Here is a 26,187-nt window from a genome sequence, read left to right on the forward strand (position 1 = left end):
GACTACTTTAATTAAGGGTAAAAGTGAGTATTACTACAGTAAATCAAGACGTGACTATAGAGACTGAGCAACCTTTGAGTTTTTACTCATAATCCTCTTTCATTTACATTCAGTAAATGTCGTTTATGCTTTTTAATTTTTTTTGTACATAGACGAACATTTTTCAAACTTGAGCCAAACGGAACATTTCTTATTTGTACTGACTTGGACAACGTTTATTTAGATTACATGTTTCCTTTTTAGCCTCCTTTGATTTTTGTACGCTAAACCAGGTTTGCAGTTTTTGGACTAAAATTTGCTCACACAGTGGGGAAATCCACATAAAAATGTTCCGTTCTAAGAAAAAAAATATGCATGCATAAAAATTTATTTAGTGTAAGCCCAACCAATAAAACGAAAGCAGAAAAATTCAACATAAAAATGTTTTATTTCATGTTTTACTGGTTTTAGAGACAAACATGTTTGTTGTAAAATCTTCCTTGGAAAACTTTTTAAAGTTTTGTCTTCTTTATGCAAAAGGCAATAATTTATTTTTATAGCAGGTTATATATTACATGCAGCTTAAATAGCCGTCTGCAAAAGACGCAGGATTGAATTAAATATGCACTGTTAAGTATAGCTGCCTAAAAAAGAAATGCAGAAATAGAAACTTAGAATTTAGGTAGTCGTGGTTTTGGAGTTTCCAGAACTTTGCAAGAAACACAGAAGCCTAAACTTTGGTGCTTTTCTTTGCTGTGTGTCTGAAAGAAGAAAAAATATTTGCAAATGAAAAAAAAAATACAACAAAATAAAAACATTGCCTGAATGACTTCAATGCTCAACGAGCTTCACAGTAATTTTTTTTTAGAACATTCTCGGTCATTTGGGCTGAATCCCTACCCCTCCCTGTCCCTACAAAAACCCATTTAAAAGGCCGTGTGAGTGTCATGTTATTGTGTTTAACACTTGTGCTATCTTAGATGACCCCCCCCCTTACATTGATGTGTTCTCCCTACCATGACAAAGGTGGATAAAGGTGGAAAGATTTCATGTAATCCATGGACACCAGTGAAGATCACAAATCTATTGAAGAAAAAAGGTTCAGCGCACTGTCTAGTGGGTCTAGATGACCCAACTCCCAATGTTAAAGTGCCTAGGATAGCACAAGGGTTCCATGACCTGTTCACACTGCAGTATCTGCTATGTAACGCTACATTCACACCACCCTCAGCAACCTCTGCCAATGAGAAGCGGAGGTAAACGTGCGGTTTGAACTTCCGCGTTCAAAGCTCTCATGTTCACGTGTAGCTACCCAAATTTCTACAACAGTCTTTGTGCTCTACGTACTAAACGTGCAGCCTCTCAACGCACATTGAAAGTTAGACCGGGTTGAACTTTGACCAATCAGGGACTCCGACTTGGTAGTGACGTATGGATGGCGTCCTTTTTACTTCACAGAAGAGCCAACTGTTTGAGAATTGATCCCGGAGGAAAAATTCATAATTACGACTCCATGGCCAAATCCAAATGGTTCCCAACCCCTCTGGGCTCCTCCCTATTGGTCCAATTGTAGGGGAATTTGAAGCTGTAGTGTTTTTTTAAGGAGGAGCCATAGCGACCTTGGGCTGGCTGTCCTGCTGCCGGTAGGGTAATCCGTGTTGCGCTTTTGACGTGGAGGATTAAAGCATTTCTGCACACGGCTCTGAAGCACAGAAGCTTATATTTACATGTATTGTGTTATTATAGATTAATTTATAAAACCGATGTTGTGTATTTTCCGAGCGCTGGCAGCTACACACTATCGTAGATGACCCCCCACTATTCACGGTGTCATCAAGCAGTAGTAATGCCCAAATTTGAAGTACACAATGTTTTCGATGTCTCTCCACTTGGAAGGATAAATGTAGGGATGAGGAGAAGCTGTAGGGGTGAGGAAGCAACTCAGATTCAGCCCAAGTCTTTCATGTATCGGAAATAAAGCTATTAAAAAACAGATTCATGAGATTTGCACCGCTTCGTCATTTCGCACCACACCTTCTCCAACTGTAAGTGGCGGACATGCACCTGTATTGGGTAGTCCAGTCGGAACACCATGGACTAAACGTGCGTTCAAGAGCACGCGTGAACATAGCACTAGAGAAGTGGAATCTTTTTAATCCAGTCTCTTTAATCCAAGGAGGAAAACTGTTCTCGCTTTGAACTTCTAGTTCCTTTCAACACCAAAGTAAAAACCTCTGGAGCACGTCCAGATATTCCACTGACGGCTGTGGTTTCAATGTTTTCCCATGAGGCTCCTCAGCATGAAAAGGGAGTCATGTGAGGGACTGGTGGCTGGCTACCACTGTTTCCACCTCCTGCTCCTCCTCTTCCTCGTCTCTGTCTGGAACTTGTGTGACCTCCTCGGAGACGATGGTCAGAGTTGTCAGTGTTCGCTCCCTGGGGGGAAAAACACAGAAAGGTTCTATCAAACATTCAACCAGCAAATCAACTGGTTTCACACTTTGGTTTAGTGTCATGTTTGACTCACTCCTACATCATTTTATCAATTTTTATGGAGTACATTACCAGTGACACCTGTAATTATCAAACTCAACTTGTATGAGAGGTCGAAGGCATGATCTATACGGAACAAAGAGTGCGGTGAAGGTGGTGCTGGGGGTTCTCTGTACCCTGGCAGCAACTGATGTGGTGGTTTCAAATTTACAAAGTGCAGCAGTTTCATTTTTTTTTTTTAGCAATCTGAGGTTTTCTGCTTGATTGTCACCAAGCCACAAAAAGCATTCAAAGGTCCTGGAAACCCCTGTCTAAAAAAGTTGACTTTTTTGTTATTTTATTTGTGTTCATTTGATTATCCAGAATAGCTGATAGTTAAAAAATAAATAAATTAGTTTGGAAATAGGACAGGACATCAAACCATGAAGAGACATCTGGACGTTAAATATTTCAAAATAAAAGACTGAAAATGTGTTTATAAGCTCTGCCTTTATGATATCATCCCGATGGAGATCACTGTGTGCAGATGAACTACCTGGCAGGCAAACGCTGACCTACTTTTCACCGCCACACCCATCACAATGTGGACGCTTTGCAATCACAGCGGTAAGCCATTGCGGTTTTTATGTAAACACGTGATTAAAAACAGGTCGGTTTACTAAACTTACATTGTGATGTAACATGTATCATATTTATATGTGTTTAAGTTATGCAGTTAGATTCATTTTGTAAGATTGATGAATGGTGGTTGAAGGGGGCCCTTTTGGGAATTTTTGCCCAGTGCCCTCAAAAATACTAACAGCCCCCCTGCAAATATTTGTTTGGTAGCAGTCGTTGCTCACAGTGACGGCCTGCAGCAGCCCTGGCCCTCAAGAACCGTATTGTTTTCGCAATTTTTCTCTCTTTTTGAGCAAACTCACACCACAAACCGCCCACAAACTCAAAGTGCAAAAAAAAAAAAAACATTGCACACACCCAGTACCTGGTGAAAGTTATTTTTTTAAACATAGTTAATAAAAAAGGATGACATCACAGCGGGAGAAACCATTTAAGAAATGTAGGGGGTCCAAAATCTCTTCTGGGGCTTCAAAAACATGTCAAAATCCACTAATGAAAACAAAACACACGTGTCTGGGATAACCACAGGAAGTTTTGAAACCATTATGAGATTGCAACATGATCTACGGGAACACGACCTTTGGCAAAGTGTGAAATTTGTCGATTTTTACATTGCCTAACAAGAAGGGAACAGCAAACATTTGTTCTTCAGTTCTTCAGTTACTTGTCTCCAGTTCTTCAGATAATTTTACATTCACGCCACCTGGTTAAGTCTACAACCACAACCAAAGGTTTGTTGATCTTTGACCTCAGGGAGGCTGCCACCTTGAGCAAATCATCTTCAGTACCAGCTCCAAATTTAAACTCCTAGGGATTTCGATCTATTCCCTCTGAACTCCCTGAGCATCACTGTGAAGCTACTTGGGGAAAAAGATGTTGGAAATAAAGTTTGTTGATTTTAAATGGCTTTAGTGTGGTGAGCTCACACTGTTGCTCGCACATTTTAACCCAGGATATTGTCAAATTTTAACATGTTAACCCCTGGCTCAAGCTGATCGAAACGATATGACATACTAAATGAATATATCAGGAATGTGGGTGTGGTTAACAGAAAACTCCAGTTGCTAAGGAAATCCAAAAGATTACTTTTGCTAATTCTTCTAAGAATTACGTAGACCTGTTTGTCATCCCCAGGTGACCAGAAAATAAAATGGTAGCTATGGAGTTAAACCAACAGAAAAGCCACCATTTTGAAACAGTTTTTATTTTTAAATGATTTTGTCCCATGCAGAGGGGGAGACTTACGGGTGGGTAGTAGCCTCTCAGCCAGTAAGGGAAGGCAGCTTTGGTCCCAGTTGCTTTATGTTTCATGTAATCATAGAAGATGTGAAGAGTTGTGAATAAAAACGCATAAAGAATGGACGTGTTCATGTGTGGAAGACACAAAGAGTACCAGACGAAAGTGTAAAATGTTTAACCCTTGTGCTATCCTAGACGACCCCACCCTTACATTGACGTGTTCTCCCTACAATGACAAAGGTGGATAAAGGTGGAAAGATTTCATGTAATCCATGGACACCAGTGAAGATCACAAATCATTGAAGAAAAAAGGTTCAGAGCACTGTCTAGTGGGTCTAGATGACCCCACTCCCAACGGTAAAGTGCCTAGGATAGCACAAGGGTTTAACAATGTTAGTCTCCCTATGTTTAAAGTTATATAGATTTATATACACAATTGCAATAGTTTTTCAGTTGAATACATGGATGAAATTTGCAAATCACTTGTTTGTGCTTCTTATAAAACGTTTGACACATTTTGCCCCCAAAGTTTTAAAGTATTTAATAAATTCAACAATGCATTTTCTTGTGTGTGTGTGTGTGTGTCCGTAGAATTGATTTTTAACACATTTTCTGTGTGGGTTTCCCTTGAATCATTTCAGAAATAAAGTGAACTTGTTGCAAGACAGCCGGAAGTATTTTTATTTTACAAAACAACAGCTATCACGAAAAACCTTTTTTTCTTTCCGGACCATCTCCAGATTTCTTGCAATACCATTTCAGACTTTTAGTCTAAACTTTATAATACATCACAGTAATATTATCAGAATATAAGTAACTAATTTATGCACCTGTTTGGTTCAGATTTTCCTGGCATTTTTTGAGACACTCGTGCGTAATTACGCACGGTGGGAACACGCACCCACCTTGTTCTGTGTTGCGTTTGTGGCCAGTTGGCGCGCACGGTCCATCCCAGGACGGCCTTTAGATAGCGGGAACAGCAGGGGAACCTGTGATCGAGCTGCTCTAGAAGTTCCTCTTTGCGCAAGCCGTAAACAACCGCCGCAATGCACTGCGCCAAGCTGAAGAAAGCGAAGACGACCACGGCGGACAGCTCCTTGGTGTTCTGTTGGATGAGTCTGTGTTGTCTCAGAGTTCCCAGCACGAAGTTCACAAAGTTGGGGAGGATGCACAGAGCCAGCTGGGTGCCGTGCAGCGCGATGGTTCTGCACCCAGCCCGGTTGCGTCGGTTCAGCACCCCCAGTCGCCTCCCCTCCCGCAGAATCCGCACGTACGTGTACAGAATCACCAGCGTGCACGCGCTTATGAAGACCATCTTCTCGCGTTTGCCCCCTGTCAGCTGCTCCTTCCCGCACGTCCCGCCAACGGCGTCGTCCCTTGGCTGCGCCGGCAGACTGAGCGGGATCAGCAGCGCCACAGTCCAGGTGAGCAGGCCCAGCAGCCAGGGCCAGCGGCCCGCCGTGAAGGAGGCAGTGTAGCGCAGTGGGTGGCACACGGCGCAGAAGCGGTCCAGAGCCATGACAGTGAGCGTCAGCAAGATGTTGGAGGCGCTGCTGATCAACAGGGTGATCATCGCCTGGCACGCGGGGCGGCTGGGCCGCGCGCTCACGTGGATCTGGTAGTAGAAGACGCTGTTGGTGCCCATGTAGACCAGCGCGGACACCAGCAGGTGAAAGATCAGCACGAAGCGCGCCTGGCCGCGCAAACTCCCGGCGCGCACGATGGTCCAGTTGATGATGAGGTTGAAGAAGAGGAGCAGCGAGAATGAGACGGTGGAGACGTAAAAGCGCACGACGGAGTATTCCTCTGTTGAGTTGGTGGTCCCATTGGAGGTCATCGTTCCTCAGCTGGGGTCAGTTGGGTCCGGAGATGGATGGAGGAGGCTGTGGAGCTGGTGGGGAAGGAGGCCCGCCTGCAGCATGGTCCTCTCCGTCTGCGATCCGACAGAAGACTGACTCAGACATCCTCTGCTGTGCGTCTCCCTCGTGGCACACCCCCACAACTTCACCATTCTTTCACTTCTGCTGATGTTTTCATAGCCTCACCACAACCAACAAACCCTCTGCTCCTTCTTTCAGTGTGAAAACGTTGACATTTAATTAGATCGTTTGATTCACTTCATTTAAAGACAAAAAAACTAAAGTTAAAGAGAAAAAAACGCCATCCCTCTATTGTGCCTGAGAAGACAGGAAAACAAGATGGAAGTTTGAGACAGAAACACATGTTTCCATTTAATGTTATTCACATCAGACATGTGGCACAAAACAGCTTTATTGATGAAGGTGAGGTTTAAAATAAAAGCACTTCACCACCGCACAACTCTGAGTAAATCCTATAACCTTGGTATCATTTTTAAAATACGAATTTCTGAGACTCCAATCTCATTGGCATGATCAAAACTTTCCTTAAAAAAACATTTTGCTGTATATAACGTTGATCCATTTTTTCTACCCTTATTTCTACCATCATCCCACTTGTGGCAGCAAAGGGGCTTTTATTTTGCTTATTTCAAATCATTTGAAATCTCAAAAAACACTTTTGGTGGGAAAAGAGTTACTAGGTTTTTTTAAAATATTTATGGTAAGAATAACTCATTTATTGTTATTAATTTTTTTAAATGACTACCTGCTGAATTTAAAGAATTTATATTTTTAATTAATAATAACTTTTCTATTCATCAAAGGGTTTTAAAAAAGAATTTTGGATTTACAAGCTAAACACGTTTTTGTTCATATTTTCAGCAGCGAAATCTATAATTCTAATGTTTTTTTTTTTACTATGAACAGGGCAAAAATATATTTTAAATTACGAGAACTTTACGGCACGGAAAAAACACCAGGAAGGAGGAAAACATTTGTGACTGACAAACAAGATCCCCAGGTGATCAAATGTCAACATTGGCTGAAAGTGATGTTGAGTCATTGGAGGGAATAGTTCTAATCAGCAGGGTAATGCTCGGTTGACAAACACATATTAAACTGATGTTTGTGCAAACAATAAAAGAAAAGCCTTCTGCTGTATTAAAAACAATGATAGGAAAACTGCTGACAACTTCTTCCAACATAATTTTTTTTTACCAAAAACTGCTTATAAAGAAAAGTAAGAATGACCCTTCCATGTTTGACATTTACCAACCACATCTGTTGTATTTTGAAAAATATTGAAAATGTTTAAATTCAGCTGAATAACTTTATAAACATAAACAGCCTTTTAGACCCATTTCTCTCTGACTTAAGACACTTTTTAAAGTCTTAACCCTTGTGCTATCTTAGACGACCCCACCCTTACATTGACGTGTTCTCCCTACCATGACAAAGGTGGATAAAGGTGGAAAGATTTCATGTAATCCATGGACACCAGTGAAGATCACAAATCATTGAAGAAAAAAGGTTCAGAGCACTGTCTAGTGGGTCTAGATGACCCAATTCCCAACGTTAAAGTGCCTAGGATAGCACAAGGGTTAAACAAAATCTACTGTGTGTCAACATGGAGTCCAGAGAGACCATTGACTGTATAATATAACTGGACTGAGTGAGAGTGATGTCACCCAAAGAAAATGTCTTGCTTCTGTTTCCAACCAAATTAAGTCAATACTGTCGTCATTTTTCTGCAATATGTCCATCGCCATGTTGAAATCAGATGACCTCAGTAAGCCCCAACTGGCCCAGAGTCGGTCTGAGTCTCCATTTCTATGGCAACCACTGTCTCCAATCAGGAGTGAGCTTGTGAGAAGGAGGTAGGCTTGGGAAAATCTGTTAATAAAACGCTTTGAACGCTCGCCCTTAGGCCACCTACTGTTATTGAGGCATCTGATTGGTCAGTTTATAACTTGATTAACTTGCGCAATAACATCATAAAAAAAGCAGGATTAGTAAGAACACATTAATAAAAGGTAGTACAGGAAGAATGGCTATTCCACGAACATAATGATCTGAGTAACAGCTGTTTAGTTCTCCACACAAGTCTATGGGATTTCAGCTATTTCGGACCATCTGGTACTTCCTGTTTGAAACGTGAAGGGGGAGGGTTTGCTCAGTCCAGTTCTCATTCACTGTCAATGGGAGAGACATAAAACCTTAGTTGAGACGTAAAGGGGGGATCGACCTCCAATCGTGAGATTGCCGGCTCGATTCCCGCCTTGCGTCGAAGTGTCCTTGGGCAAGACACTGAACCCCACCTTGCCTCTGGTGGAAGGCTGGCGCCAGTGTTTGGCAGCGGAGCCGCCATCAGTGTGTGAATGTGTTTGTGACTGGGTGAATGGGTCTGTGACTGTAAAGCGCTTTGGGCCTTTGAAGAAGCTAGAAAAGCGTTATATAAGTATACGCCATTTACCACTTTCCTTAGTCACATGCACCCACATGGGGGGTTGAGCTGTACGGGTGCTTCGGATTGTGTGGAGGGTCATTGATTGGTGCGACTGCCTTATAAGAGGAGAGCAGGTGTGTTTTGTAGTGAGGCTTGTGTTGCCACCTTTAGAGACGTCATAAATTGGAACGTACCATTGTCGTGCCTTTGATCGTGAAGTATTTATAAGGACAAAGTAAGTTACGCACACTTATGAAGTATGAGTGATGCAGTCGTGTGCTGCTCTTACGCCACACTGTAGTCCTTAGTAATAATAATTGATACTTTATTGATCCCAACAATGGGGAAATTCTTCTCCGCATTTGACCCATCTGCTGGGGGAGCGGTGAGCTGCAGCCGAACCGCACTCTGGAGGCAGTAGCGTTAAGGGTCTTGCCCAAGGGCCCCCACTGGGTGATGTTAATTCCTTGCCATTGATATGGTAATTGCACCATTATCATTGTTCATTCACCTCCGGGAATTCAACCCTGGATCCTGCATGGTAGCCTTTCACCTTACCAACCGAGCCACCCAGCCGCTAAGGTGTGAATACCGACCCTTTCCAGAGCGGCAAATGCAAATGCTGCACACAAGAGACGTGCACGTGATACGCAACTGTCTGTAACACAACTGATTGTGTAATTTCCTCATTTGTAACAATCAGACTGCATGCAAGGAAAGTACACTTATCACTTGAACAACACTAATGGGCCCCTTACACAGATGCAGGGTTTAGGGTGGTAAAAAAGTAGAAAAATCTGTATAACAGGCTTGTGTCTCACTTATAGCACACTTACGTGTTGCTTAAGTGTTTGCTACAACACATTGCTTGCAGTATTTCCATAGAAAATATTTATCTGAACCTGACCGTAGTGATTATAAACATAAAGCAATTTGTTACTTTATTATGCTTTATGATTCCCCCCCCCCCCCCCCCCTACATAATCCCCCTCGTACCCCCCCCCCCCCCCACCTAACACCCCACTCGTAAACAAGGACAGAGAAAGCGGAACAGCAGAACCTCAAGTCAGCAAAATCTGACGACCTTAAAATGATCAATCACATGCTGGACTGAGACAGAAAACGAGAAGGAAACGGAAACAAACAGATTTGAAAGCTGTAAAAGAAGAAGACGAGGAAGAAGAAGCCTTAAAATGAGGAAACTCAGAGAAAATAGCACCAAACTGAGCTGAGAGGGCATGCACACAGACACTTAGACGGTCCAAATCTTGCCTGATGAATGTCTTCCTCATTTCCATGCAGACAATATGATTTGAATTGCCTGAGAGCCCCACATCCAATAACATCCAACAGACTTTTAATGTTTGGGGTCTCATAGTTTTGTCCCACGTGTGCAGAAAATGCATCAAAAATGTTTTTCCAGAATATGGGGAGTTTTAGCGAGAGCCCACTGCTAAGGTTGGACTGTCCTCATGTTAATATTCCTCACTTCTCTTGGTCTGATGGACGTTTGCTGAAAAAGTTAACCATGTTTAGCAGTTTGTCTCCCTCTGCTGGACTCTGTGAGGACAGGGTGGATGTTCTTGTCTCCTCCTGTGGATGCTTCAGTACTGAGTCCTCCACAGGAGGAGACAAAAACATCCATCCTGCCTCACTTCTCAAGTCACTTTCTGGTTTGTGTTTTTTTTTTTTTATTGAAATATAATCATTACAAAACTCTCGCAGACACAACCACACAATGATGCAAGGCAGCTCTTCACACTTCCTGGATTATGTTGATGGTTTTGACCGAAAACTCTGGCTGCACAGCGGTGTGGTGTCACCTCACAGCTGAAAGTCTCGGTTGGTCTTTTATTTTTTATGTGTGAAACTTCCATGATTGGGTTTTTCTCCCACTGTCCAAAAACATGTTTCCCTGGATGATGAAGTAGTCCTTTAGGAGTGTGTGCGGCTCCCTGTGTGTGTTTTCCCAAAATCCTCACCATGACCTATTCAAATAGCTTTTTTATGAGATGTACAAAGACTGTAGATTTGTAGTATTTCCCCAAACAACTACTATGTCTTGTAAATATGGCAGTATTATCGATGAATATATTAACAAACGTGCTTTGTGAGTGAGTGTATGACGTGTTTTCCCCAACACTGCTTTGCTTTTAGTTTAGTTCTGACTGGCTTTATTTGTGGCTTCCAGCTTATTTTGTCGTCCATAATTCGATTCCATGTCATTCTTTTCCACACATACAATCCATGAATCCTTGGCTCAAGCTGAACTAAACGATATGATGCATGATATGACCATATTAGGAATGTGGGCGTGGTTAACACAATAATCTCAGTTGCCAAGGAGATCCTACTTTTGCAGACTCTTCCAAAAATCATGAAGACCGGTTTGTCAACCCAGGCGACAAAAAAAAAAAAAAAGGTTGCTATGGAGATCAAACTGGCAGGGGCAGAGGGGAGAGTTAGAGGGGCGTAGCCACCACAGCCAGCGAGGGCGGGTCAAAAGGAGGAGACGAGGGTGGGGGCAGGTACCCGCCCGCAGCTTTAATGTTCTAGAGTTGAATTACTTTTTGAAAGTTTAGTTTGTACGTGTCTAATGTGCCGCTTTTAGCTGGGACCACTTTTTGTTTCCCCAAATTTTTTTTTGTATTATCGAAAGAGAATTTAACATTTGATTATGGACACGTTCCCTATCAGTATTTTATCCTATGGATCATTGTGATGGACCGAGCAGTACAAAGCAAGGAGGCAAAAAATTACGTCAGAAGTATTTACATTTATTTTAGAAACAAAATGGGATAAAACTGGGACCTAAAAAGAGGTCAAAGTAACAAAAATAACTGAAGCTTTAAATTTAACAGAGGAGTAGGAGGAGGACAACCCACCTTACTTAAACTGACCTAACCAATTGAAAACACACAAAAGAACATATCACAACTGACAACTAGACACACAAGGGGGAGCTGAAAAAGACTAAGACAAAGAAACAGTACAACAAACAAACTAAACTAATGTCCATCCTTTGTTAAATTAACACACACAAACAAACAAATGAAAGTAAGGAACATCAAATAGAAACTAAACCACTTGCGGACGAAGACAGGGGACATCCTGGACAGGTCGCCAGTCTGTCGCAGGGCCACAATCACACACACTCACATTCACACCTGGACAATTTAGAGTAACCAATGAACCTATGAAGCATGTTTGTGGATGGCGGGAGGAAGCCGGAGTCCCCGGAGAAAACACAGGCATGCACGGGAAAAACATGCAAACTCCACACAGAAGGGTCCCCCATCTATGTTCTGTTTCTGGTCCCCCAGCCGGGACTTGAACCGGGGGCCTTCTTGCTGTGAGGCAGAACTTTCTTTTTGGTAACTCAAAAACGTAGCATTAAATTAATGAAAGCGAACTAAAGTAAACCGAAATGTGTCAATACATTTCTCATTTAAACCAAACAAAAGTGTGTTTATGTAATGTTTGAAAGAAACCATCAAAAATGTAAAGTGAACAATTTACATAGGGGTGGTGCAGGAGGTTAGTGTTCTGATGAGGTGGCAGAGTAGGCAACCACACTTTCCTGAATCCCTTAGAGCTTTTTATTTCAATATTTGTCTGCATGAATGCTCGGTTATAAACAAATTAAACTTTTAACTGTAAAATCTTGTCTTTGAAGTCTTTCTTTCTCTCTCTCTCTCTCTCTCTCTCACACACACACACACACACACACACACACCCACGCACACACATACAGGTTACTTTGGTTTGCAAGGACATTTTTCAGAAACACACCCACCCACCCACACACACACACACACACACACACACAAAATGCCACCACCCAGTCTTCCGGTTGGGTCCTTTCATTTATGAAAGAACTGAAACTTTATTCTCTATCAGATACCAGCGCGCGCTCAGTTCTGCTCTGTTCTGCTCTGTTCTGCTCTGCAGCATTAACAAGGTAAGAGAAACTTTTCCGTCTTCAAATGTAATTACATATAAAAAAATATATGAATAAGCTCTTATTTTTCTTCATTATTATTGTTATTCAAACCCCCCTCCCCCCCCCCAAAAAAAAGAAAACATTAAAAAAGACACAATATCTCAGTGTTATGTCCAAATATAAAAACCAAAAAATAAAACAACCAAAAATGATTTTAAAAAATCATTCTACATTTTTTTAATGCATTTTTCACCATGTCACACGTGTCGCTTAATTGCTGAAGCCGCCACGTGCGCATTTCTCACAACAGGCACGCGGCTATTGATTTAACTAGTTATTGTGTTGTTTAAAAATAAGTTTTAGTGCTTCTGTACAGTTTGGAGGCAGTTTTTAAATGCTATTTCCTAGCTTAAAAATTGTATTTGATTAATCGGTGAATGCAACCGTATTTAAAAAACATGTTTTGCATTTAAAAAAAGAGAAAGTGTTGTATAATTACATTTTTATTGAACTAAAATGCAAGTCGTTTTTATATATATAAAAACCCCAAGTCTTTATATTTGTGCAAATTTGCTGGCCTTGTTGACGTCCTTTTAAACAAAATTGACTTTTTTAACTTTAATAAAAAAAAAAAAAAACTTAAGGCCTGATTGTGCAATAGCACAATGTGACCAGTAGAGGGCACTTATTTAAAAAAAAAACTCCTTTTGCCTTGTAAAAGACAGATAAAAGAAATCGGCATATCTATGCAACAAACAGTTTTCCACCACCACACTGCGACCTGGATGAGATTTGGAGACTGGTGTCAAAGGAGGACAACAGAAATTCTTTTACAAACAAATCCTCACGAAATAACAGGTTGTTATGGGGGAGTTGAGGATGAAGAGCAGGTTGGAGCATTAAAGAGAGGTGAAGCGACTCTTCGGCCTTTCTTCATTTCTTATAGATCTAGTAAAGAAAAGTCGCAGAGGTTTTAAAGTAAATATAAAGAATCAAACAAAGGAGAAATGTCACAAAAATAGTCTCTAGAAAGGATGCAAAAAATTCCCATTTCTCTTTTTAACTTTTGAAAAACGTTTTATCCCTTAAACCTGATTTAGTTCTATGTACATTAAAGGTTGCACATGTGCTTTAACAATCAGAAGTGATCCTCTGCCCCCTGAATCCTACTTCTTGCTATTTATAAAAGTGATTATCAGAATATTTGAGCATTTAAAAAAAAAGAAATGGATTCAGACTTCTGACCTTGTGATCTTGCGGTATTTATTAATATAGACACAGCTTTTGGTGTTAAAGACCCACTCTGATGAAAACAGTGTTTTTGGCGTTTTTAACATGTTCTTGTGGCATTTTCTGACAATGGAGGACTTATGTTAAGAAAAACTAAGCTTAAAATTCCATTCCATAAGCCCCGCCCACAACTTAGATGAACATTTCTAATGAACTCCTGCTGCTCTGCAGAAATTATGTCCAAAAAAACGACACAGGTTTTTAGATTTTGGCTAAAAACGGCATGATCTTAATTAAAAAGGCCACTGGAAAAGCTTTGAAAATTGCTCAAAAGATGATCAGAAAGTAAAATCTTTTGCCTTTAGTTCATTTCTCTTTGCTGCCACATTTTCTTCTCCTTCACTTAAGAAATAGACCCAATAAACCATAAAGGACATAACCGGCTTCTAGAACCAATCCTTGTTTTGAGAAATAAAACATTCACGCAGAATTATTATTATTATTTTTGGCCGTTTGTGCAGGAAGGGTTTGTGGTAAACATAAATTTAAACTGTCTAATCTTAGAAAGAATCTTTTCCCTTTCAGATCCAGCATGACAGCCGTGGGGACCTGGAGCACTGGGATGTGCGAATGTTGCGCTGATGTTGGCACGTGTAAGTCCATTTAGCACTGAAATATAAAGGTTTTTTTTTCTTTTTTTCTTTTTAGAATGTGTGCCAAAAAAACCCCAGAAGGTCTAACATTTAATTGCATCATTGTTGTTGAATTTAATAAACAACTTACTTGATGATTGAGGACTTGTGAAAGCAGAACAAGAAGTGGAATCAGCTTTTCTTTTGCTAAAAGAATTCAAAGTGTGTTTAAAATGAAGGATAAGTCTCAGACATTCATTCAAAATCTGCTCTCTATTGGGAAAAAAGTCCTTGTGACACAATTGTGAACTTGATTCTTTTGGTTTCGCTCCAAAAATATTTGACTTAAACATGAACAAATAGATTTGAAGTTGATGCTGAGAAACATTTAGTTTTCGTTTTTCCTTTTGTTGATTCGGCCTCAGATTCAGCTTCAGGTCAAACTTCACAGAGAAAAAGGAACAAAGTAAACCGTGAGAGGAACAGAAACAAAACTAATTCAGGTCCTGAACAACCAGCCGCTCCTCCTCGGACTCAAGGGACAAGATATTTTAGCATTTGTTGGTCTCCTTTTTTGTCTCAAAAAAAAAAGAAAAAAATAGGAAAATTTTTCCTCCAAGCTTTGAGTAAAAAAAAAAAAAAACAGTTCATTTGAATGCAGGAGGTTTCTTTATCAGACTTAAAACGCTTCATGCTGGGATTATTTTCCAATTTTGTCACAGGCCAGATTTCTGATTTACAAAAAAGAAACAAAACTTTGAATTCTCAACGATGGCTGTGGGCTGGTTGAAACCTGCGTCTGCTGGCGTTCTACTGATTGGTGGAATTCCAGGGCGTCTCCTGGCTCACGGTACTCTCCTGTAAGCCCGCGGTTCCCTGCCAACGCCTGTCAGTTGGTGTGAAGTAGCTGGGAGAAATCCAAAGCGATAAGCATTAAGAACATCCGTTGGGTTCAAACTTGCAGATTAGTTTCCATTGGTTTTGATGGAAACCCCCCTCCTTTCAGATGTTGCAGTTTAATTATTAGTTGACCGCATTTACTGTATATAAGAATTGGACTAAGTGACTCCTCCCCCCTCTCATTCCAAACAGGAAGTAGTTCCTGTATCCAAGAAGCCAAAATCCCGTAGACCTCTACAGAAAAACAGCTAGCCCTCAGTCATTCTATTTCTCAAAATAACCATTCTTGCTTTGATTTTTAAACATGTTCTTGATAGGGTTGTGTATTGGCAAGAGTCTGGCAAAACAAAATATATCCTGATACTCGTCTCACGATACGATACATATCGCGATATTGTACCGGAACACATTTTCATTTTGCAAAGATCTGCGCATTTGCAGAGTAGGACCATACAGATCTGCGCATTTGCAAAGCCTAACTTGTCTGAGAGTCTCAGAGTGCACATGTATTATTTTAGTCTTGTTGGGTAATGTTACCAGGAGCAAATTAAAATGCCTTAACTGTTGCAATGTTGGCGACAAGAGAAAGTGAAAGTTTCATGTGTGCTTGGATCGATGGGGTGTGCGATACAGATGGAGTGGTGACAACGGCAACTGAGTTCACTTCATTTGGTTAGACTCAGAAGTCATTTTCCATTGGTGACATCACACTGGCTCGGCCCAGTTCTCAGATACAGTCATTGAGAATGTGGAGCTGCATTTGCAGAACATTGAATGCACTAACCCCCCCCCCCCCCCCTCCGCCATCTGTAGGCTGCTGTGCCATGTGGTGCTTCCCCTGCATGCAGTGTCAGACGGCCCAGAAGCACGGCTGGTGCTGCGCTATGCCACTCCTGGATATCTGTGGCGTGGTGACCTGCCTTCTCCGTTCTTCTATCAGAGAGCGCCACCACATCCCTGTAAGTCGGGAGGGGAGGAGGGATGTGTGTGTGCAAAAGCACATTTCTGCACAAGTTTTTGCATCCAAATTTAGCCAATACTTTGGAAAAACTCCAAATAAATATTCAATCAGTGTAATTCCAGTGAATTTGTAATTGGAGATAAGTGGCTTTGCGCTGATATACAAATGCCAGAGAATCTGCTGGAATTCCTATGATCGCGTCAACAGTCGTAGAGTTAAGGCCCGTACACACCGGGACGAATTTCGCCGGCGATTTTCGCCGACGTTTAACGCCTCGTGACTAAACAAAGGGCACCAATGAGAGTGTGCACACCGACGCGAAAAAACGCCACGCGCCAAAAAAAAAAACGCCTCGGGTTCGTTTTTTTTTTCGACGCGTGGCGTCGAAATCTCTTCGACCAATGAGAATGGCGCTTTTGCACACGTGCCTGGAGCTTCTGAAGTTACAGTAAAACACAACTTGGGGGCGCTCAAACACAAAACTGCCTTGCTGAGCACACATACCAGCGAAGAAGATAGACGTCAAGTAGCGTCTACACTGCCGCGAAGAAATAATGACGGACATTCTTAAATATCCCCGAACCAAGCACCAGTTGGAGCTACTGGTGCTTGAAATATTCATGTTTTCTTTGTATTATTCTGACAAGCGCGTAAATACTTGCTCTCTTCTTCTGAGTGAAAAGCGACTTTAAGAATCGTAAAGTTGCGCAGCGCCACCTTGTGTACAGGAGTATTTCTGTTTACATTAAGCGCCATCTAACGTCAGGGAATGAAATTGCATGTTCGCTCGGCTCACCGTCAGCGAAAATCGCCTGGGTGTGAACACAAAAAACGTGTCGAAAAACGCTGGCGAATAACGCCTGGCAAATATTCGTCCCGGTGTGTACGGGCCTTTACGGTATGTCAGAGCGCGTGTGTTATTGGGGAGTCGTCTGCAACGTCTCCGGTGTTTAATTAATTCACTCCCAGATTTTCCCAATCTTTCATCATTCATTAAAAGAAAACATTTTTTTCCCCACAAACTGTTCTTTCTTCCATCAACTGCAAGAAGCAGTGATGGTCGAGAACTGCTCAAGCGTTTGCCAGACAGCAGCCGTTTCAGGCGTTGCACTTCCTCAGTTTCTGTTTAGCTGCAGCTGTGCATGCAAAATACAGTTATGCGTGCATTTTTTTTATTCATGCAAAGTAGTTCATGACAGAACAGGTTATATTTATATTGTTTCCCCACTTCAGGACAAAGCCAGGTTTTTATATTCTATTATTTTATCACTTTTTTTTTTTTATCGTGGTGTGCGTATGTGTGTGTTTTTGCGGGGGGTGGGGGGGGGGGGGGGGGTTGTCGCACTGTTTGTCTTGTCATCTTGTTTTTAAATTTTATTGCATTTTATGCACAGCACTTTGAGTGACAGATGTTATTGAAAAAGTGCTACATAAATAAAGGTTGATTTGATTTGATTTGATTTATTTAACATGAAAACAGTGTCATCTGTATGTTGGTATGTTGATAAAATTGGGAAGATTCAGCTTGTAGAAATAGTTCCTGCAGATTTTTGAGCCTTAAAATAACAATAAGCAATGTTTTGTGAAAAAAAACCCCCTCCCATCGATTTCCGTCTGCGTTCATGGTTTCCTCCTCCTCCTTCCTGTCTGCAGGGGTCGTGCATCGACGACTGCTGCAAGTGCATGTTCTGCTATCCGTGCGTCTGGTGCCAGATGCACCGAGAGGTCAAGGTGCGATCCAATGCTGGCAGCGCCGTCTGCCACACTGTGGTCACTACTCAGGTCATCAGGAGTTAAGCTAGTCAGGAGCTAGCAGGCTATTTCACATGTTTAAGGAAATACCTTAAAGGAATTTTTTAAATTTTAATTTTAATGGTTACTGCTTTAGTTAGTAGATGAAAGGTTTTTGTTTTGTTTTATTCCTTCCAGGTTTGTTAAAGATTTCTGATACTGGAAAATGTTATTAAAATAGTCTTTGGTTTGACTTAATGAATGTTTTTTCTTGCATACAGAAGAAGAATTTCATTTGAAAACATGTTTAAATTTTTTTTTGTCAATGTAGCATGCACGCTACTGTTTAGTTAGAAAAATATGCTCTTATTGTATCTGGAAACCGTTGAAAATGAGTCTGTTTTGACACTTTCATGTACATTGAAAACCTTTTGGAAAAATATTTCCTAACATAGAACTCTTTGAAAAAGCATTTTCCCTTTTCAGATTTTCTTTTTTATTCAAATAAAAGGTTATGAATCTAACAAGTTTCCAACGAAATGCAAAACGTTCAAAGAATTAAAGTGCTTTTAAAGGTAGTTTCATGTATAAAAGAGACGCTCTGGGATTTCGCAGGGTTGCGATCCTACACTTTTATTGACAGAAAAATTTGTGTCCAATCACTGCGACTTTGGCCAAAAGCTCTTGTTTTAAACAAGATCCCCCATCAAACTGTCTCTGCCAACCGAGTTCAGAGACTCAAACTTAAAGTCGACCCATCAAACAGCCCCTTTCAATCAATTTTTCCGTTACCACTCTCTTTTAGCGTTGATGGCGGCAGAAACAGTTTGAAGATTCTTCCCACGAAAGTGAAGGTAACAGTTTGTTCTCTTTTTTTCTATCTAACGTTTTTGTTGGAGCACAAATGAAAGTCAACGATGATTGACAACTTTTCAACCACGAAACATAAATAAAAAATGACTGAACGTCATTAATAACAGACCAGACAGCAGACATTTCAGACATTTTAACTCTAGAGTCAAAAGTTCCTGCTGCACATTAACATTGTTTTATTTGAATCTTCATATCCTTTTATACAAGTTTGTAGGTATGTGTGTGATTGGCTCGGGTTCTTAAGGTTGAAATATGAATTAATTCAGTCTTTTTAGATATAAAGCACATTTTTTTTAACCCTTGTGCTATCCTAGGCACTTTACCATTGGGAGTGGGGTCATCTAGACCCACTAGACAGTGCTCTGAACCTTTTTTCTTCAATGATTTGTGATCTTCACTGGTGTCCATGGATTACATGAAATCTTTCTACCTTTATCCACCTTTGTCATGGTAGGGAGAACACCTCAATGGAAGGGGGGGGTCATCTAGGATAGCACAAGGGTTAAAGATGCGTCAACTTCTTAAAGAAATCTAAAGATCTGTTTATAAAGATATGGAAATAAAAGCTTTAAATTTACAATTTATACAACTATAATGTACTGAAATTGTTTAATTTATAGAGAAACTTTTAGTCCAAGTGATTTTTCTTGCTGAAACAACTGTTTTCAAATAGTGTCTGTTTGAGGACGTATTTAATGTCAGACTTGTAGCACTTTAGTATGACAAAGAATTAGTGAGAGTTAACAAACAAAAATGTTTTTTTTTTTAAATTGAGACTTTAAAGTTGTAAATTTACGAGACAAAAGTAGTGTATTTACGACTGCAAAAGTTGTTGGCTAAACGTATGAGCTTTTTCTACTAAGTTTACGATTTTAAAATGTGTACAAGATAAAAAAATGATAAATTTAGGAAGAAACAGTAGTAAATATACAAGAAAAAATTCATAAATTTATTAGAAAAAGCATCAAAAATGTCTGTTTGTCAGAGCTGTGCTTGAAGATGAAAGATGTGGAGCATTAAGAGAAGCTATATTTCTGGATAGGTTTCAATAACAAACAAATTCTAAAATCTTTTGATGACTCAAAATCAATCAATCAATCAATTTATTATTTTTATAGCACTTTTTAAGCAGAAGCAACCAAAGTGTTTAACATAAAATCACATAAAATCGGAGAGAATATGATACAATGAATAAAGAATCAATAAAAACAATAAAACAGTAAAAGAATAAAATTGACAAGCTGACCCACTAAATCCGCTCACTGGAGTTAAAAGCCTGGCTAAAAAGATGAGTTTTTAAAAGTGACTTAAAATCACTAACAGTTCTGGCAGACCTCACAGAGAAGTGGAGAGCACTCCAGAGTTCAGGACCTTTAACTGAAAAGGCTCCGTCTCCCCGAGTCACAAGCAGAGTCCTGGGAACCATTAAAAGCATTTGATCTTCAGATCTTAGGACTCCACATGGACGATAAACATATAACAGCTCAGAGAGATACAGAGGTGCCAGACCATTCAAACGTTTAAAAACCAAAAGTAAAATCCTAAAAGTGATCCTAAAAGACACAGGCAGCCAGTGAAGAGAGCGTAAAAGTGGAGATATATGCTCACACCGTCTGGTCCCCGTTAACAGGCGGACCACTGAATTCTGAACCAGCTGGAGACGGCGGAGCAGAGACTGGTCAATACCACTGTAGAGAAAGTTACAGTAGTCCAGTCTGGAGATGATTAAAGCATGAATCACTTGTTCCAGAGCATGAGGAGGGAGATATGGCTTAACTTTGCTTATTAGCCTCAAGTGAAAAAAACTGGACTGGACTACTGCACTGACCTGCCTGTCAAATTTAAAATGCCTGTCAAGATTTACCCCAAGATTCCTAAAAGGAGCATCTGAGGGGTCCAGGGGGCCAACAGCACTACAGCAGCCTGTCAGCAAGTCAGTCTTTCCAAAAACGAACACCTCTGTCTTGTTTTTGTTCAGACAGAGGAAGTTCAGCTCCACCCAGGATTTGATTTCTGCCAAGCACTTCTGTAAATTGCCCAGACCCTCAGCTCCTCCAGACTTTAAGGGAACATAGATCTGGATGTCGTCGGCATAGCAGTGGAAGGAAACATCATATTTCCTAAAAATGGACCCCCAGAATTGAGTAATTATTCCGGGGTTTGGTGTCGGTAAAGCGGAGTTTCATATATAAAATAAGGAGCTCAGAGACAAGTTTGGGTGAAGAGGACCGCTACTTTATTTTCCTTTTCATTCACACACCCTGAAGTTCATTTGTGTCATTACGTCATGAACCTGTCATGAGCAGAAGGAAAACAGTGTTACGTACACCTCCTCCTCCAAATTAAACGTTTCGTTTCAACATAAAATGACACAGAGGAATAGAAAATAGTCTGTAACAATTGGATAGGAACGTTGAAAATGCCAAAAAGTGTGCCTCTTTAGATGGAAGCATCACACAGACTTGGAGGAGATCTTGTCTTTGGTGGAGGACTAAAGGATAAAAGTGGACAGCTGCACGGATACCGATGGCTTCATCAACAGGCTGCAGAGATCCTGCAAGCCACTAATCAATAAAGAATAATAAATTGTAAATCAAACAAATGGGCTTCCAAACCTTTTTTAACACTATCAATAAACAGCTTTTTTGTCCTAATCTTTACCACAGTTCCTCTCTGTACACCTGTTGAATGTGTATACTTTATTTTCTCAATTATCATTCTAACTGCAGTTTTTAAGACTGTTTTTTGAACTCTGTCGACCTACACATTGAAGGTTGCTGTGTGATCTGATGCACAGAAGTTTACATGTAAATGTAAGTAAGGATTTTTTTTTTTTAGCATGACCTATTTAAAGTTCAAAAAATTCTGTTATTTTGCATTTCCGGGTGCTAGCAGCTGAGTGGTAATGCAGCTGACCCAAGATTATTGATGACGTCATCCAGTGGCAGTAAGGTCTAAACTTGTAGACACAACTTTGGGGACTAAATGTAGGTGTAGGGAGAAGCCGTAGGGGTAGTGGAAGTATTCTGATTCAGTCTAGGTGTTCATTATGACCTGTTGCCCGCAGCATGCCCATAGAAAAATCTCATACATTTCACCAATGACCATTATATATTGTTTGGGGCACCTCTGTGTCCTGCACAGATTTGTCCATTTTTTGCCCTTATCTACCCATAAAGACAGTTGTGACGAAGGCCTAACTCAATGTAAAAATCATAATAATATCTTTGCAAAAATAGTTACCGTATTTTCACGACCACTGGCACTGGGCTATAGGGCGCAGTCTCAGTTATGGGTGATTTTTCAGTATTTGACACGGGCACTTTAACACATACTGGTAAAACATGCATGCAAGTGTGTATTTAAAAAAAGTGAGCGGGAGCAAAACTGAGTTGGTTGTGATTTATTTGTTATTTTTCCAGTCAGAAAACAGCATCCAGGAATCCATCAAAGTCCTCATCATCTGTATCTGAAATGAACAGCTGGACTAATTTTTTGTCAAACACGCCAGGTTCCCTTTTGTCATTGTCCGTCTCGTTGCTGTGCAGCTCTTCATTAACGATGCCGACTTTTGGGAAAGCTCGAAGAACAGTGTAAGCAGACACGATAGCCCAAGTATCTCCAATCCATTCACAAAGTATGGCAACTCGCCCTGTGCTGCCTCCCAGTCTTAGTGAAAGTGTGTTTGCCATCCGTCATCCATCGCAACCTTTCTTTGAACACCCTGTTTACACCGATGTCCAGCGGTTGGAGTTCCGTCGTCAAGACTCCCACAGTGACTGCAAGCTCTGACTTCATTTGCTTCACTTGTTTTTTCACAGCGTCTGTGAGATGTGCACGCATGGAGTCACAGATTAACAGAGACGGTGACACATTTAAAAAAAAACATCTGTTCTCTTCAAGTAAACCTCACTCAGCCACACTTCCTTCCCCCATTTTCATGCTGTGTTCTCTTCTGTTCCCATGCTGACTTCTTCTACGTCTTTTGCCAAAGTCCCACAATACATTAGGCGGACCGCCTCATAGGGCGCCCCCTTTGTTTTATTGAAAATTTACGACTTTTAGGTGCCCCTTATGGTCGTGAAAATACGATATACACATTTTTTTGTTTTACTTCTGAGTTATGGTGTTGAGTTGGGCTACATCCAAGTGTCTATTACATAAATGGACAAGTTTTGGTCATGTGACTTATTTGTTTCCGTCATATATATTTCTACACTGGAAAATTAATCTTTGTGTTCACTGTGCTCAACAATGAGCAAAGATGGCTGATTGGGTGGCGCAAAGTTACATGCAAGTGTTACCACCTATGGTTCCACCCACGTACCAAATAAAAAACATAACCACGACAATGACGTAAATTAAGCTCTAATTTAACCAAATTAACTAGTTAAAGAAAAAGATTATCAACGCAAGAAAACATTGAAAAGTATTTGAAACCAGGTTGTTAAGCCATTTTACTTTTAAGCCTTCAGTAGCCTTTAGTTGTGATTTGAGGAACTGCAGTATTTTGTACATTTGGGATTGCATCCAAACCAGAAAGGAAAGCGGGGACTAGATCTCCATGAGTAACTTGGTGAACTGCTAGCATCTCAACGTACTTTCACTTTCAAACAAGCTTCAATTCAAAAGTCAGAGGCAGAATTATATCAACCATAGTTGTTTATTGTTAGAAAGTCAAAGCTTTTTAAATGGATTAGCCCAATATTTTTATTATGACGGTTTCGAATTATATTAGCTAAATTGGTATTACTGTGGTTTTTCAAAAATAGATTTAACCATGTAAAATTTTGTATTTTTGTAATGATTGGCACCTCTTTTGATTTATTTTGTATTGTTTTTTTGTTAATCAAATGTATTATTCAGGTTCTGTTTATTTTTTCTGTTTGTGTGCTTTCTTCCTGATCCCACCAGGGGCCTGTTTCAGAAAGGAGGTTAAGTGTAAAATCTGAGTGCGTTAACCCTGAAATTAGGGAAACCTAATCTATTTAAACTTTTGTAATAGACCCTTACTTTATTATTTTTTAAGTTATATTTGTTTTCATATTTGTTTTTTTTATACCTTTATCTCAGAATTGATATTGTTGTCATTGATAGACATGCCATGGTTGTTTGTTGAAAATTTGCTTCAATTAAAAAAAAAAAAAAAAAAAAGATTTTTTTTTTGGGTGCATTCCCTGTGGGCGCCACAAGGGGTGCTCGCGGGCGCCAGTGCTCCCGCGGGCACAGGGTTGGTGACCCCCTGAACTAGACACACAAGAGGGTACTGAAAACAAACAAACAAAATGAATGTCCATCCTTTGTTAAATTAACATACACAAACAAATGAAAGCAAGGAACATCAAATAGAAACTAAAGTAAAGCAACTGTTAGGGAGGACTGTGAGGATGGAGGACTGTATTGCTGATTCGGGTTAGGAGTTTAACCGTAAACATGTTGGGGTGTCGGTCAGAACACAGGGAGGAGGAAAAAATAGAGGTGACACCACTTCTCAGATGTTCTGAATTTATTCCTTCGCTGAATATTCCAATTTAGTCTGCAAACAACAAAAATCCTCTCATCACTACATAAATAACACAAATAAGCCTGGTGTGAAAAAAAAAAATTACATAAAACAACAAAAACTGACATCTCATTATGATAATAAACTCCAAATAGGCAAATGATAGGCAAATTGGCAACCTCCAGAATAGGTAAAATATAATCAAATCTGCTTTAAAACCTCATAGAAACGGTGACAACAGTGACACCTAGCGGCCGAGAAAAATGCCTGCACAAATGAAATGAAAAAAGCATGTCAAACAAAGGACCTGGATGTTGGAGGTCTTGGTCATTCCTTTTAATCAGCAGCAGCGTGACTGAATGTGTCGGGTCTAGGATGATGGGGTGCAACGTTGAGTCACTAAGGCCCTCTAACTGATGCAGCCGACCACCTACTCTTATTAGGCCTGACAACTGGTCCAGTTCAGGAGAGAGGGTGAGTAAGCGGCTGCTAGATGAGACTGACTTTCCTGCTGCTAACAGTTTGCAGTCCTCTGGGAAAGACTCTTATTGTGCCTGCTGTAGGACAAATTTCTCTGCTTGGCAATACTCTTCGGCGATCTGAGGAGAATTTGAAGGGCTCCATGCATGGAGGGCAACGACCTTGGCCTCTATGCACTCCTGCCGGGTCTTAAACAGTAGCACTTTGGCTGCTTGGCAAAGTAACTGCCAAACCACAGAAGGCTGTTTTCCGAAGCTCTGTAGAGTCTTCCTGTGGCTCTGTGCTAGGTCTCTCTGGCCAAGTGTCTGGGTCTTGGAGAAGAAAAGGAGGTCCTTGTGACCACCTATTAGGCTCTGTGAGGGCTCTCAGGGGTTTCCCTCTGGTCAGGTCATCCGCCGGATTGTTGACTGAATCCACAAAGCGCCAGGTACCATTCTTTGTGTGCTCTTGGATCTCGGCCACTCTTCGTCCGACAAAGACCTTGTAGCGACAGGATTGGGATTGCAGCCAGGTTAAAACTGTTGTGGAATCGGACCATAACACCATCTGACTCACTGTCAGGGTTAGTTCTTTCTCCAGGACATGAGCACAGAGTCTCCAGCACAGAGTTCCAAACGGGGAATCGACTGGACGCGCTTAGGAGCCACTCGTCAACGTGCAAGAATGAAGGACAGACCTGTCCTTCATTCTTGCACGTTGCTGTCTTGAGTTTGCAGGTAGGCCACTGCTCAGTAGGCTTGCTCAGATGCGTCAGCAAAAAATGTGGACTTGGTGCGTGATATCTCCTGAGGTGGTACTTACAGGCATATAAGGCTGTGGGAGAGACAGCAGAGGTAGAAACTGAAGCTCCGCTTCACAACTGGTCCAGGCTTGAATTAGTTCTGAGGACAGGTTGGAGTCGTTCCAGCCATGTTTCTTGTCCCATAACTGCCGAATGATGAAATTTGATCGGGTGGAGTAGGGCAACAGATAACCCAAGGGATCATACTGTGATGCTAGGACTTCGTAGATGTTCCTGAGAGTTGGTTTCTCATTGGTCACGGACCTATGTTTGGAGCCCAGGGTGTCTGACTCCCAGTTCCAACTGAGGCCAAGGGTGGATTCTTGTGGATGTGTCTTATCTTGTGTGAGCCACAGGTCCAGGCTCTCAGATCTGGGATCTTGAGGTCTCTCCACATGCTTGTAAAGCTCTTCAACCTTTGGTGGGGATGAGGTAAACAGGCACTGCACTGCATTGGTAGGCCGCCCCATCAGGTGAACTGGGCCTTGGAGGGTCCACCCTAGTCTTGTGTGAACTGTT

The 26,187-nt window shown here is 40.9% G+C and overlaps 2 protein-coding genes across 3 annotated transcripts; one reads left to right on the forward strand and one right to left on the reverse strand.

The window, feature by feature from the left end:
- Positions 1–1,050: 1,050 nt before the first annotated feature.
- LOC101164007 (olfactory receptor 14A16-like) lies at positions 1,051–6,482 on the reverse strand. 2 transcript variants are annotated; one of them, XM_020711658.2, is made up of 3 exons: positions 5,235–6,482; positions 4,336–4,388; positions 2,281–2,415 (listed from the first exon to the last, which is right to left on the reverse strand). In XM_020711658.2, the coding sequence occupies exons 1-3, from the start codon at positions 6,164–6,166 to the stop codon at positions 2,402–2,404; spliced, it is 999 nt and encodes a 332-aa protein (XP_020567317.1). In that variant the 5' UTR covers positions 6,167–6,482; the 3' UTR covers positions 2,281–2,401. The 2 variants fall into 2 exon arrangements, with proteins under 2 accessions (XP_004079934.1, XP_020567317.1); XM_004079886.3 differs by lacking the exon at positions 4,336–4,388 and having other exon boundaries at positions 1,051–2,415; positions 5,235–6,416.
- Positions 6,483–12,470: 5,988 nt separating this feature from the next.
- LOC110017082 (cornifelin homolog B) lies at positions 12,471–18,503 on the forward strand. Its single transcript, XM_023966198.1, has 4 exons — positions 12,471–12,595; positions 14,393–14,460; positions 16,153–16,298; positions 17,954–18,503. The coding sequence occupies exons 1-4, from the start codon at positions 12,504–12,506 to the stop codon at positions 18,095–18,097; spliced, it is 450 nt and encodes a 149-aa protein (XP_023821966.1). The 5' UTR covers positions 12,471–12,503; the 3' UTR covers positions 18,098–18,503.
- The last annotated feature ends 7,684 nt before the right edge of the window (positions 18,504–26,187 follow it).

The sequence above is a fragment of the Oryzias latipes genome, chromosome 18 (assembly GCF_002234675.1).
Source record: "Oryzias latipes chromosome 18, ASM223467v1".
Taxonomy (NCBI): Eukaryota; Metazoa; Chordata; class Actinopteri; order Beloniformes; family Adrianichthyidae; genus Oryzias; species Oryzias latipes.

Bases quoted from the DNA above. Each gene is read 5' to 3' on its own strand.
- LOC101164007 (XM_004079886.3), bottom strand. From the start codon at position 6,166: ATGACCTCCAATGGGACCACCAACTCAACAGAGGAATACTCCGTCGTG. The intron at 2,416-5,234 runs GTGGGTGCGTGT...TTTTCCCCCCAG, and splicing joins CAAACGCAACACAGAACAAG to GGAGCGAACACTGACAACTC.
- LOC110017082 (XM_023966198.1), top strand. From the start codon at position 12,504: ATGAAAGAACTGAAACTTTATTCTCTATCAGATACCAGCGCGCGCTCA. The intron at 12,596-14,392 runs GTAAGAGAAACT...TTTCCCTTTCAG, and splicing joins TGCTCTGCAGCATTAACAAG to ATCCAGCATGACAGCCGTGG. The intron at 14,461-16,152 runs GTAAGTCCATTT...CGCCATCTGTAG, and splicing joins TTGCGCTGATGTTGGCACGT to GCTGCTGTGCCATGTGGTGC.